The sequence below is a fragment of the Molothrus ater genome, chromosome 1 (genome assembly GCF_012460135.2).
Source record: "Molothrus ater isolate BHLD 08-10-18 breed brown headed cowbird chromosome 1, BPBGC_Mater_1.1, whole genome shotgun sequence".
Taxonomy (NCBI): Eukaryota; Metazoa; Chordata; class Aves; order Passeriformes; family Icteridae; genus Molothrus; species Molothrus ater.
In genome coordinates this window covers 10,666,563-10,686,221 of record NC_050478.2, presented here as the reverse complement: position 1 = coordinate 10,686,221, position 19,659 = coordinate 10,666,563, and the positions used below count along the sequence as shown (strand labels likewise).

The 19,659-nt window shown below is 39.4% G+C and overlaps 1 protein-coding gene across 5 annotated transcripts in view; it reads left to right on the top strand.

Moving 5' to 3' along the window:
- DIP2C (disco interacting protein 2 homolog C) overlaps positions 1-19,659 on the top strand; it is a 309,444-nt gene that overhangs the window by 237,659 nt on the left and 52,126 nt on the right. For all 5 annotated transcript variants that reach the window (XM_036397757.2, XM_036397748.2, XM_036397776.2 and 2 more), the window contains 9 exons: positions 38-177; positions 1,704-1,840; positions 4,004-4,212; positions 5,027-5,141; positions 9,482-9,683; positions 11,714-11,823; positions 12,632-12,712; positions 16,433-16,556; positions 18,234-18,355. In XM_036397757.2, the coding sequence (XP_036253650.1) occupies positions 38-177; positions 1,704-1,840; positions 4,004-4,212; positions 5,027-5,141; positions 9,482-9,683; positions 11,714-11,823; positions 12,632-12,712; positions 16,433-16,556; positions 18,234-18,355 (1,240 nt within the window). The remainder of the gene's footprint in view (positions 1-37; positions 178-1,703; positions 1,841-4,003; positions 4,213-5,026; positions 5,142-9,481; positions 9,684-11,713; positions 11,824-12,631; positions 12,713-16,432; positions 16,557-18,233; positions 18,356-19,659) is intronic.

Genomic DNA, 19,659 nt, shown 5'->3' with positions numbered 1-19,659 from the left:
CCTGATGGTGCACTGATGCTCTAACCCGTGCTCGCAGGCCCACAGATGACAGCAACCAGCCGCCGGGGAGAGGGGTCCTGTCCATGCACGGGCTCACCTACGGCGTGATTCGAGTGGACTCTGAAGAAAAGCTCTCTGTCCTGACTGTCCAGGATGTTGGCTTAGTGATGCCAGGAGGTGAGGAACTTCCTTTGAAACTTCTGATCCATTAATATAAGTGGCAGTAGAAAGTTGCAGCTGAGCGTACTTTGTCCTTGAAAACATTTTAGTCCAAAAGCATTACCTTACAAAACTTCATGGTTTGGAAAATCCCAAAACAAATGTTTGTCTGCATTTACCTCAGTCTATCTGTGCTTGCATTAGCAGCATGTATTAAGTAACCTGCCACCACATCTGTTCCTAAGCTGTGAGGTGTTGGTAGAGAAAATAAGGAAGTTAAAGTACTGTGGCTATAAATATCCATAAGTCCAACCAGGAAAAAAGGTTTCAGTAGGGAAAATTTTCATAGCCTGTGCTAAGGATCAATGAAATTGCTATCTGAAAGCTTGCAGAATATTTTTCCAAAGGTCTTGTGCTATCATCCAGCTACTAAATAGAGGAGGTATGACTGAAAAGTTCATGTTGATAAATTTAAACTGAAACCAGTGCTTCTGAAGAGGAAGGTAACACTTTTCATAAGGCAGCTACATTTTAAATAAGATGCTCTGGGTACTAGAAAAGGTTAATACTGTATTTTTTGGTAAGAGAATGCTTGTTACGGACCAAAGCAATAAAACATAATGATGCATCTTCCAAAATTTCAGTTGAACAACTTAAAATAAAGGAAGATACAATTGGTTGTTGTTTAATAATTATCATACAAGATATTATAATAGATGTGCCATCTTGCACTTCATATTATGTTCTGATAAATTTAATGACAGTGTGTGCTCCTGTTTATCCTCTGAGTGAAAGATTTTGTACCCTTAAAAGATGTGTTGATTCCTTTCTAGTTCCCTGATCATCATATCCTCTTTGCAATTACAAAATCTACCAATGCTGTACTCCAACTCCAGAGATGATAGCTGAAGCAGCATCCCTGATTGTTGTTCAAGTGGTTGACAAAAAATAGTGCTTCTTTCTCAGACCTGTGCTTTCTAATCCCTCCTGTTTAGCTCCTGCTGTCTCTGCAGGCCTGTAACACCAGACAGAGGGAGTCTGAGCTCTGATAGATTCTCAGTAAAACAGCCCTATTGGTCTGCTGGAATATCTTGGTCTTTCATATGGTGTTACTTGCTACTTTCTGAGAGGTGGATTTCCTGGTTGTCTGCCTCCCTGGCTGTATAGTAATTATCAAGGGCTCTATTAGGGTATTTCATTTTGCACTGACTGAGGCAGATCTGGTTTTCACTATGCAAAGCTGGGAACACAATCACATTTCACAGCAATATTACAGATGAACTGCAGTTTCAGAGAGCAAGATAAATAGGTATTGTTATCAATGTAAAGACTGAGTTTACATAAAGATCCTTGCATTCTTGATATAAATAAAACCACTTGATTATGTTGAACACCATAATGTTCAAGAAACTGATTGTTAGACGTTAGTTCTACATGTAATTCATTTGTTTATGTCATCTCCACCATGATGTCTTTCTCACAGCACTTATATTATTCTGTGGTTCGCTTTATAATATTTTTAAATTCCTTTCTTCTCCTTCTAGCTATAATGTGTTCAGTGAAGCCAGATGGAATTCCTCAGCTCTGTAAAACAGATGAAATAGGAGAGCTTTGTGTATGTGCTATTGCAACAGGTACATCATATTATGGGCTCTCGGGCATGACCAAAAATACCTTTGAGGTAAGTTGACAAAAAGTGCTATATAAAATCCTTCCTTTTGAACTTTTTCTGATTCAAGGTAATATTTGACATGAAGTACTGCTATTAACAGTATAAGAATAGCAATATTAATCAATTCTTCTGGCTTGGGACCTACATTCTAGCCAGATAATCTGCACTGAAGCCCATTTCATTAAGTGCAATAGTAGATCTTTATGTAAGTTTAGTTTGGGCTCTGAAGAGCTTTTACTTCAATGTTCAAATAAGATACTGGGAGCTGAAAAAAATCAGAAGGAAAGGAATGAGAAAGACCAAGTTCAAAAGGTAATATTGTATAAATCTGTGTGCAGAATTTGATTATTGCAAACAGTAAGAAAGCTGCTTGGTATCTCTGGAAAGCACTTTCAACATTTCCACAGCACTTCCAGCATTAAGGTTTCTATTTATACAGAATCCTGACAGATGTAGTCTTCAAGGGATGTATCTGAAGAGCAGAGAAACCTTTTCCTGATTAGTCCCCATCTGCTTTTGTTTGAATTGCATTAGGTGAAAGCCTTTTGGCTTTTAGGGATCTGTTTTCTGACTCAGTGCACACAGCTGTATTGATAGCTCTGTAGTACCTGCTCACTTGTTATCATTAACTTCTGCTGAAGACCATGTGTAAGGCTTCAGAAATTAGAGAAAAAGTGAAAAAAACCCCTATTTTTAAGATAGAATTCTTTCTTGTTTAATATTTGTGGCAGAAATTAACACTAATACATTTAGGTTTCCCTTAAAAAACTCTCTGTTATTACCACTTTTAATAGACTAATGTGACTAATATCTCCTGCAAAATGCAGAGTTGAATGTTGTAAACACTGCACATTATATAATCAATGGAGACAAGTAGATATGATTCTACATCCTACTGTTGAAGTCAGGAATCATCCTATGCTATTGTGATCTGAAATTTGTTGACAGCTGATTTTTATGCTGCAAATACAATTGGCAATACCCAGTGTGGGTGATAATCCTGGATTTTACATACTTCAGGGTAGAAAGGTACTTCTGTTCATTTTGTAGTACTTGCTGTAGTTGTGATATCATTCATAATTCATAATGTCAGCAGTTTAACACCATATTTAGACTGATTTAGACTTAATTCCTAATGCTAAGCAAATAAACTGCCATTGACTGAGCAGGACCACTCTATTTTGAAGTTAAGCATGATTTTAAGTGTTCTCTCAAAGTGGATCTCTGTTCTGTTTTACTGCTTAATTCCTGTTGCAGGTATTAGAGTGTCAAAGAGTTTTGTGTTCCTGTAATGAATTATGGCCAAGGATGTATAAGCATTAAATCTGTTCAATAAGAGTCACCCATGGGCATCTGGCAGCAGAATTTGACCTTTCTTTTTAGATGAGCCTTCAAGAACACTATATAGGCATGGTCTTCTACTTGCCATTGTCTTTTTGCCTTTAGACTATTTAAGTTTAAAGAAATGACTGCAGGAAAGTGTGGTTGTGTCAGAATGCAGCTCAGAGTAGCTCACATGCCAAAAGGATAACACTGTGCTAATTAGGGTAGAAAAAGCCATAGGAATCTGTCTGTGGAAGTCATGTATGGTGTTGAGACATTTAGAGAGGTGCTCTGTAGGGTTGTATTTTCACTCCCTGATGTGCTACAGAAGACATTATCACTAGTATTCTGAGAACTTAATTGACCTTAAATAAAAATGTGGTCAGCTGAAAGAATGGTTAATGTGCTGTACCTTAAAATAGCTTCACTTCTAGCCTGCCTATTTCTTACACTGTGCTGGAAATGGGCGTGAGATACTGAAGAAAACCTCTACTGAGATGTTCCTGAGTTAAGCTCTCAGTTAACCTATACACAGCACCTCAGGTTGGCAGTCTGCTCAGCATGGGTTTTTCTTTAATACAGTTGACGTTGATTTGTATTTTTTTTTAAGGTCATAAATTATTTACAGGCTCACAGTTACAGAAAATGTGTATTGTAATCAGAGTGGGATTGAATTTGCTGGGACTCAGGTACATACCAGTGTAGGAGTTACCTGACACTCCCTTTATGGTCAGTGAAGGATAAAGAGCATCACCAGTGACCTATTTACTTTGTTTCAGAATAGCCTGAAATACTTTGCAGCCTGATCTCTGTGTATAGATAGAACTGAAGACTGTTTCTGTTTTGCAGGTGTTTCCTATGACCAGTTCTGGTGGCCCTATCACTGAATATCCTTTTATAAGGACTGGACTTCTAGGCTTTATAGGACCAGGTGGACTGGTCTTTGTTATTGGCAAAATGGATGGTTTGATGGTTGTCAGTGGAAGAAGACATAATGCTGATGACATTGTAGCAACAGCACTGGCTGTGGAACCCATGAAATTTGTCTACAGGGGGAGGTTTGATCCTTTCTTTCTTTATATTATGTAGAAATCTTTATTTGGCTTAGATGAAGTGTAAATTATCCAGATGCTTTCAGAAAGCAATGCCTGATGTGCATTGTAGTTTCCCTTCAGTTCTGTTCATATTGCCTGAACCAGGAGACAGCTGAGGGAAGCCCAAGGCAATGTTGAGGCAATGTTTGGATATCAAGGTCTTGAAACTGTGGTTACTGAAATTTCCAGTTGAACAGCTGGTTAATTCTGAGGGTGTTGGCTCGACAGGAGCCTTTCTGTGTGCACTGAACATTTCCAATAAGCCTTACACTGAAATTTTTGAATGTGAAAGTGGTTCTTTGTGTGACCTTCCTCATGTGCTGAAGCTGAGCAGGAGACATCCAAAACTTCTGAAGAGCCTCGTGCAATAGCGCGTGCTCACACTCCATCACGTGTCAGAGCTCTCACAAAATGATGTTGCAATTACCATCTTCTGAGATGGGGCCAAGGAAGGTGCTTATGCTGGCTGTTATATAACATCTTAGCAACAACCTTGGTGTGACCCAAATGTAGTGCTTTTCTTCTTCCAAGAATGTTCACTTCTCAATCCTGCTCTGACATTCTGCTTGTATATACATGACTGTAGAACAAAGCCTGCTGTTTCAACTCCAGAACTTATCTAAAACTGTTCTTGTAGCTTATTTCCCATAAATATGTTAATAATTGATACACCAGGAGTCTAACTAAGAAGGAAAGAAATCAGAGTTATAGAAGGTTAATGCAGAAGACAGGTTTTTCCCTCTGTCCTGGCACTAAATACTCCTCTCTCCTCCTATAGAATAGCAGTGTTTTCTGTGAGTGTGCTGCATGATGAAAGGATAGTTATTGTTGCTGAGCAAAGGCCAGACTCCACAGAAGAAGACAGTTTTCAGTGGATGAGTCGAGTTCTCCAGGTAATGCTCTATATGTATGTTTGGAAGCTATTTTTTTCTTACTTTATATCCATTTTATTGATCTTTCAGACTCCTAAGGTAACTGATATTTGTCTTTGAGTAATTGTGAATCCACCTTCAGTTGCACTTGCTCTTAATGAGCACAAAATGAGATTCTTTTGAGTGACAGTTCCTATCTGGGCTGCACACACCCAGAGAGTGATCCTTTTCCCAATCAAAATGCTATAAGAAAACAGGAACGAATTGAAGTAAATAATAGCAATGAGAGAGTAGCATTTGGTTTATAAGGATATAGTCATTCTTTATTTCAAAAGGGGAATGAATGATGAATGAATGAATGAATGAATGAATGAATGAATGAATGATATACTCTTATAAGCTGTCAAAAAGCTGTCAGAGCTACCAGAGTCTCTTAACTGCTCACAGTTATAAGCATGGTACAGAATTGGCCTCACCCAGATTTATTTTCTCTGACAGGTGAGAGAGAATTATGTGTTTCCAGTGTACCATGTTGATAGCTAAAATAAACTGAATGAAACTCGGCCTAAAAATCCCAATTTCCCTCCAGTGAAATGAAGGAAAGTGATTGATTAGTGATTGATTAGATTGATTAGCTCAGATCCAGGTATCTACAGCGAGGTTATCTTCTTAGAAGGATACCTCTTCCAAAGAATCCCCTTCCAGCAGTCTGGCAACTCAGGGGTTTTTTTCAACTCTAATGCCCACACACAAAAATGTTAGATACTTTAAATAGGGTCATCTTCCATCTCTGTGGTTAATCCAATTCAGACTCAAAAGCAACTGATTTAATGGAGATGTGGTCAGATTAAGTCTGTTTGTTGCCACCTTGTGAAGTGCTCTCAGCTCTGTCTACAGTTGGTCTCCAGTAACTTCTACCTCCCTTTCCTACCTTCCTTCCTGTCCTTCTGCAAGGACTCTTCTCAATAAATATATTGCAGGCATATTTTTTGCTTTACCTAAGAGCTAAAGAAAAAGATCTCACACAATTCAGAGATGTTTTTATTCATCATTGCATTTTATTGAATAAGAAAGGGACTCTATCTACTGTATTCTTCAAGAAACTGAACAAATAAGCTTTCACCCATCTCAAGACAGGCTCATCTGCTCTCTTGATTCAAAAGACAGCTACATTTCATACAGTGTAGAGGCACCTCCTATTCACAGTAGATCTAAATTATTACCAAGAAAAGATAGAACCTCTAGCTTGCTGTCACCCAAAAGCCTTTGAAACACCTAATAGCACCTAGGGCAGCTATTGTAGAAGAAGAGGCTTTGGATTGCCCACACTTTTGTCAAGTAGGAGGCTCCTAAAGAGGTTGAAACTCTGAACTTAACACTTGTCCTCTTTTGTCAGCAAAGCATCTTTGTGACTTTTACAGAACCAATGTCTTACACAATCATAGCTAGTAGAGTTCTGCACTGAAAGCTGCAGGAATCCTGTGTCCCAACACTCCTGCCAAGAGTCAGCCCTGTTATTCTGAGTCTGATCAAGTCCTAGCAGTGTCTGAGAATAGCAGGCCATGTATCAAAGCACACACATGTGTGGCTGCTTTCATCACCCACGTGTGAAGCCTGCAACTCTGGCATGCACCGCTACGTGAACAAGAAGTTTCTGTTTCCACCACAGCTGAGAGCAGAGATGAAGGACAGAAGCCAGGAACATGTGGGATGTTTTGTGCCTCTTCCCAATCAGAGTTTTAATGACAGATGTCAGGAAGTGGTAACCAGCTGTATCTGAATCATCTGCAGTGAGGCACAGCATAGCAATAGTACAGCCTGTGTCATGGCTCTCAGTGAAGTCCATGGTAACAAACTCTAGCAAATTGCTACTTGATTTTAATGCTATTTGTGAGTTGTCTGACACTCTGTGAGTGCTGCCCTGTGCCAGCCCTGCCCTGCACTGCCTGCTGCTGCTGTGCCTTGCTGTCTCCTCCCTGCAGTTGAGCTGTCTCAGTTTGCAGAACCAGTTTTTCCAGTGATTTGCACATTTTCTGACTCTCCTGACCCATCCTGCCCCTTGGCAGGGAGCTGAAGGATGGTAGAGTTGCTAAACTTGTGGGACTATGCTGGACTGCATCTGTGGCTTTTAGCAGAGAGATGGCTGGGAGGGAGTGGTCAGGCTGGGGATGGAGTTTCTTGAGTAGAAGGGTGAAGATCCCAGATCACCCAGCAGGGATGGAGTTTCTTGAGTAGAAGGGTGAAGATCCCAGATCACCCAGCAGTTCAGTCAGAGAGATCCTAGATGCTCATCTGCTGCAGACTGATCTGACCCTTCAGGCAGGGCTGTGCTCCCTGTGTGGCAGACTGGATGTCAGTTTTAGCAGTGACAGGACTAGGGAAAGTCAGGAGATCTACTGCAGCACTGGAGAGTGTTTACCCAGAGAATTGTGTCAAAATGAGATGTTTTCTCAGCCCAAACAACACAGCAGTCTGGACTCTCCACAAGTTTGGGCATATCTTGTCCATTTTCACAATGAAAGAGAGGGACAGAGATTTCAGATACTGTTTGATTCTGGCTGGACAGAGTCATTTCAAAAACCAAGCCATCTATCTCATCAAGAGCCATAAATGCCAGCAGTATTAAAATTGACTGGTACTCTTCTCCTTCAAAATTTTAAGGCTCAATTCATCAGTTGTCATCCTTGTGACAAAGTGATCTCCTGCTTCAGAAATGTGCCCAACTCAAAGGTGTGAAAGGTGACAGATTTGAATGACCCACAATATTTATGTGAGATTGTGTAGCAGATGTATCTCTCAGAGACAGTTCAGAAGTTTCTGGGGAATCACTGCATACACTCCTTATCCTACCACAGCTGGGTATTGCTTTCCATTCACCACCTGTTGGAGCCACAGAGTTTGATCTTTGAGTAAAAATGGTTACTTGCCCTGGGATGGTTTTCCTTCAAGCTGATGTCAGGTGAGGATCCCATGATATATCACTGCTTTTCAGAACCTACAAATAACATTATGATTAGTAGGTTATGATGGTTTCTGCCAGAAACATGAGACCTTGTGTGTTGCCTGCCATAAATATTTCACTATTGCTGATCTTTTGGGTGGTGTCTGTAGACCAGCATCAAGGGCTTCCAATTCTGCTGTGAGAGCTACTACTGCTAAAATTCCAATATTTTTAAATGACTCACCATTTTATTATTCTTCCTTATGAGATTTTGCAATCACATAAGTAAAAAATGAAGCAAACAGAAGCCAAAAGTGAAGCATTGTTTAATCTGTAGGAGTAATCAGTAATTTATGGATCTACACTTTAGTACATACACAACTGTAAGTGATTATCTAATTCTCAGAGTATAGATTGTATCTTCAAGGCAGTACACATATCAATTCACTTTTCTCACAGTTTAAAATGAAAAAGAAAGTTAAGTAAATTATATTTTTGAACATTTGACTACTCATTAGAGATGCTATTTGTAATTTGTTTCTCAGTTTGCGTAAATGCCTGAAGTTGGTGTTATAACACAATGAAGTTGGCTTTCTAACCCACTTGCTGCAGGTTTTGTTACCATTATAAGGAAAAGAAATCCTTTAAATCTGTGGGGAATTATAATCTATGAGCATGGATATTCATGTTTAGCTCAATAAATTACATAGATACTATATGCTACAGTTTTCTTGTAAGTGATGCAGTATAATTAACATATCAGGCAGTGAACATGGTTGCTATACGATTCAAAGATGCTTCTTCTTCAGGTTTTTGTCCAACCAATTTTTTTCCAAGTGAATAGTTTCATAGTTTTCCCTTATATATTTTCCATTCCTGCCTGAAAATCTTTTACACTGTGATCAGGGAATGAAACAGTTATTGCCTTAAAAAAAAAATTAAAAGATTCACAAGCTGCACACATCATTAGTTATAGGAGTTATTTGAAATTTTGCCCTGCTCAGAAGGATGGACTGGATATTGAGTTGATAGGAATCCTTTGAACTTTAGCTCTGAGAAGTGCACAGCTTAAAAGCAATTTCATGTGGTCTGACAGCCCATCTTTGTAAAAAATCTCCAGGATATCTGCTACTAATGTGTGCTTAAGAGGGATAAAAAGGTAGCATTTCCTAATAGGTTTGTGGGCATTTATCACCACGTTTTTGGTTGCTTTTTTATCTGCTGGAATGAGCGTAACAACATTTCTGTCCACCTGTTCCCAATGAAAAGAACCTCCTTATCACTGACATAGCTGAAGTATCTTTCCATTGCCAGTTAATTATTAGGGCTGGTTTGTGCAGTAATTCAGAGCAACACATGCTTATTAGAGTGATGAAAAATTATCCTTTCATTAAAATTTACTTCCTGTGTGTTTTTTTAGGCAATTGACAGCATTCATCAAGTGGGAGTCTACTGCCTAGCACTTGTCCCAGCAAACACACTTCCCAAGACACCCCTGGGAGGGATTCACCTGTCAGAAACCAAGCAGCTCTTCCTGGAAGGATCTCTGCATCCTTGTAACGTGCTGATGTGTCCCCACACCTGCGTAACAAACCTGCCCAAACCAAGGCAAAAGCAACCAGGTAAGAGCAGTGGAGGCCAAGGGACTGTGACTTTGTGCTGTGTGCTTGTGGTACTGTAAGGGAGCAAAATCAAGTAATTGCTGATACAGGTGAGAATCAGCTTCATCAGCTTTCCTCTTCAATATTCTGTGTGTGTCAAGGACATCATTGGTGTTGCCAGGAGCTAGAAGCACCTTCACAGAGAGTGCAAGGAAAAATGCCAATTCGATAAAGATGACATTTTTATCACTCTACAAGGTGCTGCTGAGACCACACCTGGAGGTCTTCATAAATTCCTCCTCAGTTATGTTTAAAGAGGATGGAGACCAAACCAGAGAAAGATAAAATCTTGGATTATTTTGAAGGCTGGGTTTATAAACTAGAAACAGAGAAGAAGAGGACTGTTGTCACTAAATAACAGTGTTGGAAGAGCAAATACTTCAAAACTTGTCATGAATAAATTAAAGGAAAGAATGAGTGGCTTAATTCCCCACCTGGGTGGGGAGATTCTGTATTACTCTTACAGCAGGTTATTAGAGGAAAAACCCTAACTAGTTTTAAGATGGTTCTTCAGAAGTTCTGCCTCTTCATAAAGAATATTGGATGAAATGGTGCAGCAAGGGACTATCTCAGGAGACCAAGAAAGCCCTTGTAGCCTGCTGTAATCCAGTCACTGGTTATTTGTGTCCATTGTATAAGTAAATTCTAACAAAGTTTTGCCTTTGAATCCAATTGCAGGTTTTAGTACTCAGATTAATTTCTAGGAGTTCTGGATGTGTAGCCTCAGGCTTAAGCCTTGGATTCAGCTACATTGGACTAAGTGTTGGTTATTTTCCACTTTGAAAAATACCTTGGAATTAGAAGTGGGTTTGCTCTCTGGGTCTTGAATATGGAGACTATCCCTCATGAATTCAGTGCAAGTTTGCCTAAGCCATCATCTTTTTTAAAAACCTTTGAACAAATGTTTCAGAATCAAAACCATAATCTTGGTTTGTGGATACTGAAAGTGTCAGAGGTCAACAGTGACTTGCACTAACTTAATGAAAGCAATGAGGCCTTTTACTGCTTTGGTATTTCCTTGTTGCTGCACCACAAAGTAATTGCTGAACTAGAATCAATGGAGATCATTACAGATATGTTAGATATACATTAAATATTACTATATTAATAATAATATTTAATGCCAGGAGCACAGAAACAAAACTGAGAGTATCACATTCTCCCGTTTTGTGTTGTTGTGACATACCCAGAGGATATTGCTTTTATAATTTTAAAGCAGAGTAGTCTGTAGGTGCTTTAGATTGTACATTATCTGGTTACTTATACCAGAAACAATCACTTGGACGTCATAGGCTAGAAACAGAGCCTGGTATAAATTGCAGTTGACCAGTAATCTATGCTGGAGAAGCAAGAAAACAAATGCCAACATGAGCTTAAATGGTATGTGTGAGACATGTATTGTCCCCTAATGGCAGCAACAAAACATCAGTGAAATCCACCTCGTGGAGGAGTGTCAGCCACCACATCTTCTTTTCTTCTGAAGTTACTTCACTCTCAATCTTATTCTAGATGGCTTGCATGTAGTTTATCATAGGCACCATCTGCCTTCCTAATCCCTGTCACTTTGTGTCTGTAGCATTACAGAAGTCCTAATGCAGAAGCAACTTAGCCCAGGCAACAGAAGAGGGAAATAGGAATGTTGTCACTCTGGACTGAGGCACTTGCATGGATATGCCCACAGTCAGAACTAAATTTTCCAGATTCATCCTATCAAGGCAGACAAGATATGTCTCTGATTGTGGAGAGCCCATGATAAATTAGAGCTGTTTTGAGAGGATGAATCCAGTCCTGTGTATTTTCCAACCACTTCTGGTTCCTAACCAAAGTTTGTGTCAAACTTCTGTCAAAATTTGAGCACACATTTGAGGTATGCTCAAATTTTGGTTTTGTGGATGGCAGCGAGGAAAACGTAATGCAAAAGAAATCACATGAATTTTCATCCACAGGCAAAGTATTTTTATTGTGCTTGGTGTATTTCTGCTTTATTCTAGAAATTGGCCCTGCCTCTGTGATGGTGGGGAACTTGGTCTCTGGAAAAAGAATTGCACAGGCCAGTGGTAGAGATTTGGGGCAGATAGAAGATAATGACCAGGCCAGAAAGGTAAGCTAAACCTTTCTGTTGCAGCTTGTATTTAACACCATATCGTTAACTTCATCCATATGTATAATTAACATCGTGTAGTTGACATCAGGACACTTGGCAGTTCAGAGATATGATGGATTATGATGATTATTGTTATTACTATTATTATTATTACCACTACATTTGTTGATGCCTTCTTTTTAATTAATGCATAAATTTAATATGGCTTCTTTACAGATAAATATTAAATAGACATGATGAGAAGTCACTGTATTTAATTTTTATGGATTTTTTGAAATACATTTGCATGGGACAGCAGAAAAAATGTGGTGGAAAGTGTTCACGGGGCTTCTACCAGAAATAACCCTCTATTACATAATTTTTACCAGCTCAAGTAGAATCCAGAGAATTTTGTTAACATATAAGGTCCTGACCTTATTTGTTGTGATTTTAATCCCAGAAAATTAAGTTGAAATTCAGCTCTTTTGGGGGCTTATGTGAATAATTAAATTAGTAAATTCTAAGCTGTATAAGTACTTATGTATTTAAGTAAGAAAAAGAGAAGAAGCTAAAGAATTAAATAGTGCTTAAATTCAGAGGGATCAGTAAGAACTTTTATTGCTTTGGAAGTATATGAAGTAATAAATCATAATCCCAGCAGTGCCTTCACTTCCAGAGAGGTGGCTGCTACCATGCAAAAGCACCTTCCTATAAATGTGTGACAACAAGAGAATTAACTCCTGTTTAGTGTTTCTGGGTACTGGGACCTGGATTTTAAAGCCAAGAAGTTGTTTGGTGTTGTGACTGTCACTCTGCTTTATTGCAGTTCCTGTTCCTGTCAGAAGTGTTGCAGTGGAGAGCTCAGACCACCCCTGACCACGTGCTCTACACCCTGCTCAACTGCAGGGTAAGGGTCTCAGCCATGCTCTGCCACTGGCAAAGGCACTCTGGGATTTCAGCAGCACCTGCATGGGACCTTTCTCTTCCTATTTCCACTAATACTCAGCTGTTATATTTCATATTCACTGAGGCAGAAAAGACAAGAGAATCATCATTGTCAGTTGTCAAGATACAGATAGCTTTTGTATCAGTGTGCCTTACACATTTCCCATTCCTTTTTCCACCACATACATGTTGTGTGTGAGCTGACACTGCAAATCTGTTTCAATGCTGTTGAATCTGTTTCAGATCTGTCCCTGTGTGATTAACAATGTTTAATACTGCTCACCATCCTGATTTCCAATTTGAAAAGCACAGGCTTGGCAAAACCAAAGCATTTTCCCTAAATATAAAAATGGCTATTGTTTGTGAGATTGGACCATCTGGGAGAGGTGTGAGAATGAGGAAAGGAGGTGAAGAGAAGAAAATGTATGTCCAGAATACAATCAAGTCTACAGAGGATGACTAAAAAATCTCTCAGCATAACCTATATGGGGTGCCAGCCTGGCACAGCATTTCACTGCTTACTAAAAATGAGTTAATGAATGTGATGGGTACAAAACTTGGCTTTGCTAAGGGTAAAACTTCCTTGCTTTCTGTAGTGTAACTTCTTTACTTCCTGAATGATTACAGATGACAAACCAGTAATTCTCAAGACCACAGAGAGAATGAAGGTCTGATTTCATTCCATCACAGTACATCTACACATATCTGTCAGATCTGGGGAGCACACAAAGTGTGTGAGGGCCTTCAGGAGAGGGGAGGCCTGGAAAAGTGCTGTTCCCCTGGAGTGGTAGCTGGTGTTGTCTCAGCCTAGGTGGTCTTTATGCAGCTTGAATGGGTTCCTAAACCTCCAGTAATTTGTGGACATCTGTGAAATCACCACTTACAGTATTTACAGAATGTCCTCCTCCATTTTACAGTGCTGGTACAAAGTTCAGTTTGAAGCTACCAGTAAGTAATTAAATACATTTTTTTAGAAATTCAGATTAATAGCTCATAATTGTGAATATGTGAAACCTGACAGATAAATAGTGAAGTAATAATGTATTTTTTATGGCAAAGTAGAAATTTTGAGAGGCAATGCTGTTTATACGTTCAGTATTACACCATGCAAGTACTGCATTGCTGTGTCCTGTAATTAGGAGCAAAGATGCTGTGAGAAAGAGTTGATGTGTGCTATCCCATCTCTTCCACACAAGGCTGTTGCTTTTGAGTTTTAAATAAAGCCAAACTTCCCATGCTGGCAGAAGGGTTCAAACAGGGAAAGGAAGTAAGGACACAATGTGCAAAACAAGGATTGACAAAACAAATTCCTGTTCCATAGAAGTGAAGAGTAGTTGGATTTTAAAATACAGTTTCTCTGTTGCTCTCAGTGAAGAGTATCTCATCATATGAAATTTGATTGACATGTAATGCTTTTTAGAGAGAATTAATATTTTTTGGAAAAGGATGACAGATTTGGGGGGTTTGCCCTAGGCAAATTTTATTGCTCATCTTGAATTTTAGTTCTGATTTGTAACTTTTCCTATTTTCTCTTCTTTGGACATTGTCTGTACACTTTGTTCTAAAACATTCAGGCATCCTGCAGTGGATGACTAATGGAAGTCCACTGAGATTAGTGTTTTCCTGTAACCCAAGCTCTGAGAATTTGAAATATTTCAAAATTAGTGCAGTACATTGTTTTTAATGTGTGTCATGAAGGATTGCAACACCTTTACATTTTAGGATAGCTCATTAAAGGCCCAAAGGGAGTAGTTGCCTGATGTTTGCAAGTGATTCTTGTCCAACAACAGGATTCTCCTACACTTCGTATAAACAGTGACTTCCCACTGGCTCACAGGCAGCAAGTGCCAGAAGTCTTAAATGTAAACAAGCTTTGCACAAATTCACTTGATTTACAGCAATTCCCTATCTGCTGGTAGGACCAATGCTTCTGGTGTGCGTGGGGATACAAAGGGTCCTTCTTCTCATTACCATGGAAACAGGCAATTTCTTGAAAGAAGAAGTGGAGTCTTTAAGTACAGGTGCAATGGAGAATTCCTGACAGGTCTGCAGTGGCAGGACAGCCAGCCCTCACATTGCTTTGGCATACTCAGGGCTGGACAGATGGAAGTCATCTCTGGTCCAGCATCCATGGAGTTGCATATGCCTTTAGAGGAAGCCTTCTTAGTGAAATGATCTCCACATTGATCAGAAGACTGATTAAAACTGTCTGAAGTGCAATTCAGTAAATGTGGTCACTGAGGATGATGGAGAGGAATGCTGAGCCCTGGCTTTGTCCATTGTATTTCCAGTTGGGCTGTGCTCTTTGCTGGCAGTCTGTGATGAAGTCTGTGAATGCCAGGTGATCCTGGTAATGTGGCACTGCTTGCAGTGCTTGTCCTTTGCCAACTGCTCCCTCCTCTCTGAGGAGCAAACACTGCAGTGTGTGTGGGGTGGTGGATAGAAACCACCCCAGAACAAATACTTTTTATTCCTTGCCTTGTTAAAATAGAGTGTAAAGAACATTTCCTTGAAACAGTAGACCTTCTTGCTTTCTCTCAAGAAGGATAGTGATGCAATACTTATTTATTGTATTACATTGCATTTTTGATGCACTGTTCTATTTTAGTGTGTGTTGATGTGTTCTTCTTTAGAATATATGTATTTACATATTCTTACATATTCTTACCTTTTCCTCCCCATTTTTTTCAGAAGCACTTTTTTTCAAGTGAACTTAGTGCTTGTGATAGGTGCCAGGTGTGTCACAGCTGTGCTGGAGACTGAGCTCCTCTTTTTCCACAGAACAAGAACACAAGCCAAGATGCAGCCCTTCCCATACTGCCCTGTCCCTTTCTCCCAGCCCAGACCTGGCCTGACCAGCTCTGGGTGCAGCCAGTCTGTCCTGTACATTTGTTTTTAGTCTTCTGAGGTGGCTGCCTGCAGTGGTAGTGAATTTTGTTATACAGATGTATATATTTTTCTAAATGTGTACTGGTGTGTGTGCATATATGCACACATATATCTATATTTAGGAAGTGCAAGAAGTGTAACACTCATTTCAATTTAAAACACTGTGACTGTTTGATGATTTTGGGTTTGCACTGTTTGAAATGCTTCAAAAATGCCAAGCTCACGCTGACCAGAGTTATTCAAATTTAACAAATGGCCTTTCTTCTCTCTTTCATTTATATGCAATATAAGTGCTTATCTTTTGTTCCAGACTAATTTTTTTTCCATCACAAAGTATTGTTTTCTCCTGTGTCTTTTGTCTTTAAAGTATTTCTGCTGGGCCGTTTGGCTCCACTCCAGCGTGCAGACAACAAATGCAATTTTCAGAATTGCTCTCCACAGATGCTCCAGTTTGCTACAGAGACCATGAAGGCACTTCCCTGGCTGCAGCAGGAATGCTGCCAGTGCAGCAAGGGAAGTACAGGATATCAGCACAATGCTGTACTGCCTTCGTGGGGGCAGAAGCACTGTTGAGGGCAGAAGGCACAGGGAAAGGAACAGAGAACATTCCTCTGCTTTAGAAAAATTTTCTTCTTCCAGCTACAGTTTGACCTAAGGCTGAAGGTTTCCATAATTAAAGTTCATTGCATGGCATATTGTGGCTGCCCCTCATCCCTCAACTTCTAAGGTGAAGAAAATAGATTTTCAGCCCATCACATTATGTCCTGTGACATTTCTCTTTCTTCCCATGCAGGGAACAATAGCCAACTCACTGACATGTGTCCAGCTGCATAAACGAGCTGAGAAGATAGCTGTCATGCTGATGGAGAGGGGACATTTACAGGATGGAGATCATGTGGCTCTGGTTTACCCACCAGGTAAAGAATTGCTGTGGCAGCACCTTGGGACTCCTGGAAGTTCATCAAGGTCCTTCTGAATGGTGCTGCAGCAGGGCTGTTACCGTGTGCACCATGGGAATTGTCAAACACAAGATGTTTGCCTTGTGCACATTCCTTTGAATTTAGTCAAAAGAATCTCTCTTTATCCATGCACACAGATTTTATTTCTTTGGGTTCAGATTAAGACTAACTTGTGTTTATAAAACCTGTCTCTTTCAAGCAATCAAATGTAATTACTGCCTTTTTTTTTTTAATTTGCTGGATACAGACTATTTTATGAGCATGCAGTTCCATCTGATAAGTGTTCTTAGATTCACCTGTTCAATGCCCTCTTGGAAGTGCTGCATTTCATGATGATCAAGCAACAATAACCACAAAGTAATACATGGGGTTTTTTAGAGTAGATATTTCATTGATAAGTAGCAAATGATCAAGAAATACAAGATTGTCATTACAATTTTCTCTATAGACTCTTAATCTAGATAGCTGGCATGGTTTTGATTTTCATCCTTTGGCATCAAGGCTTTTAAGTTTTTGTTAACTGGTAACACATTTGACATTTGCTTGAAATTACTTCTGATCTAGTGCTACTCTTTTATCTTTAACATTTCTTGTGTGTTAGTGAAATAAACAGTCTGATTTAAGGTCTATAATGTGATATTTGGTTTGCAAGGACTGCAAGACACTGGCTATATCTATGTAGTTACAGGCGCAGTTTCACAATGGTTAATATGGGAAAACCTTTTCTACAAAAGAAGACGAATACTTTAAACTTTAATGTTTGTTTCCTGTATTTCACTTCCCACGAATGAAGCATTTTATTGAAGGAACAATAACCTACCAGTACTGCAGATCCTTTTCCACTGAAAGAATAAACCAGCCTCTACTGTCATGTTATCATAGCCTGTTTACAGCACCAGGGAGGTGACAGACAGCAGTGTTCAAGGGATCTTTGAACTGTTCAGCCTCCTTAGGTAGCCTGAAGGGTGCTGTCCATTGTCCATCTCCTGCAGTCAATATTTATATGGCACAGCACCAAATTTTATGTTAGAAGCAGGATTTCAAAATCATTACTCCCTTTTTTACTGTAAAATTTCAGGTAGATAAGTATGTGAAGTTAAAAATGGCAAGAGAAGGACAGTATTTTATGGAACCTCCAGATGTTCTTTCTACAGCTGAGAGGACCAAACATCATCCTACCTATTCCTTTTGCTGGGACATCCCTCTTCTTGAACCTCCAGATGTTCTTTCTACAGCTGAGAGGACCAAACATCATCCTACCTATTCCTTTTGCTGGGACATCCCTCTTCTTGTACACTCTAATAAATGTACATTTAGGAATATAATTAATCTGTAGAAATCAGTCTTTTCAACAGGTTACTTTTTGAACAACAAACTGGTGTTCTCCTGGGTGTTGCTGTCTGGCTGCAGTTTTGTGTGTCACCTGTGGTTTTTCATGCTCAGAACGGTGCAGTTGAGAGCAACCACTGAAGCTGAACAAACACTGACAAGGGGCTGAAAAAGAAATCTGTTAAAGGGCTTAGCCACTCATTTAAGCTTCTGGGTCCAGTTCCAAGTATTATTTATGCTGACACAGGAGCCTGTGATGAAGCAGTTTGATTTTCAGGGGGGGCTCTCTGCTTTGTTCTCGTGCAGGCATAGACCTGATCGCGGCGTTTTACGGGTGCCTGTACGCGGGCTGCGTGCCCATCACGGTGCGGCCGCCGCACCCCCAGAACATCGCCACCACACTGCCCACCGTCAAGATGATCGTGGAGGTGAGCATGAGGAGAGGAAATGGGTGTGTCTGGTGAAAGATTTGTGTCTTTAGGAGCAGCAGTTGAGTGAGGGGTGGTTGGGTTGAAGAGTTGTATTCCTTCCAGGACTCCGTCTTCAGTGCAAAATCAACGCTGCTTGGCAATACACAGCCTGCTCACTTGAGCTGTCACATTTGGCCCCAGTTGTGTGACTCCTTTCAATAAATATATTTAAAATGCCTCTTTATATTTTATATAAATATATAAATATTTATATAGCTATAAATATATATAACTGTGGTAGGATTCCTCACAGGCAGAGCTGCACAGACTCTTGAGGAAAACCTAAGTGGGAAGTACACTCTATAAATGTACATTTAGGAAGATAATATCAGCAATGGCATGCTCATCTCTGAGTATCCAGTTGTTCTGCTTTTAAAGCAATTTCAAAGTTTTGTTGTAAAGATGTTGGTCAGTCCTTTGTTTCATCCAGGAAAGGGTTGCTCAGACTTTTTCATTCAGTGCTTTCTTTTGCTGTTTTGGCTTTATCTAACAATGATTTAACCTTTGTTGCACATAAATAACTACAATGTACTTCTTGCTGAGGGAAGTAAAAATATTTGAAATTAGATAGCCCTTTACACTGGGCAGTTTCTAATTTGCTGATTGGAATTCTGAAGAAACCAGTTTAAACGAATGTGATTTTACCATTGATAATTAATTTCGATGTTTTCAATTAACAAGTAGTAGAGGTAGTTGTAATTTTTGGCTTTCCTTATGGCATCAGATGCCACAAAGTATCAGAAGAGGTATGAAAAAATGTTCTATTATTTTCAGAATTCTTGTTATTGAATATTTTGGCACTCGGTGTTTTTGAACATCAATTGTTAACATACAGATGTGATGTAAAATGTGTTTCTTTCTTTTGATGTTTAATAGCTAAACTAGATGTTTGATATCATGATAAAAAACTGACAGATCTAAGCTTGCTTGTATTCATTGTCCCTTTGATAGAATAATTTTAGATAAAATGTTTACATTTATTGGCCATATTAATGCCAGTCTGACTTATAAACCTCTCAGCTTTGTTTTACACAAGAATTTCTCTCAATTTTGAGATTAATGGTTTTGTAGAAATTAAAATAATGCAGCTGTCTTTTCATTGCCAATGCAGTCACACAAATTTCCTGATGTGATGGGGTCAATGCTTGCTGTAACATGTTTTATGTCTGAACAGCACCTTTTGAAGTCAGTAAGAATGACTTCTGAGTAAAATTTGGCCTGCATAATTGTGTTTTTGTGATGAGCTGGTAGTTATAAAATAA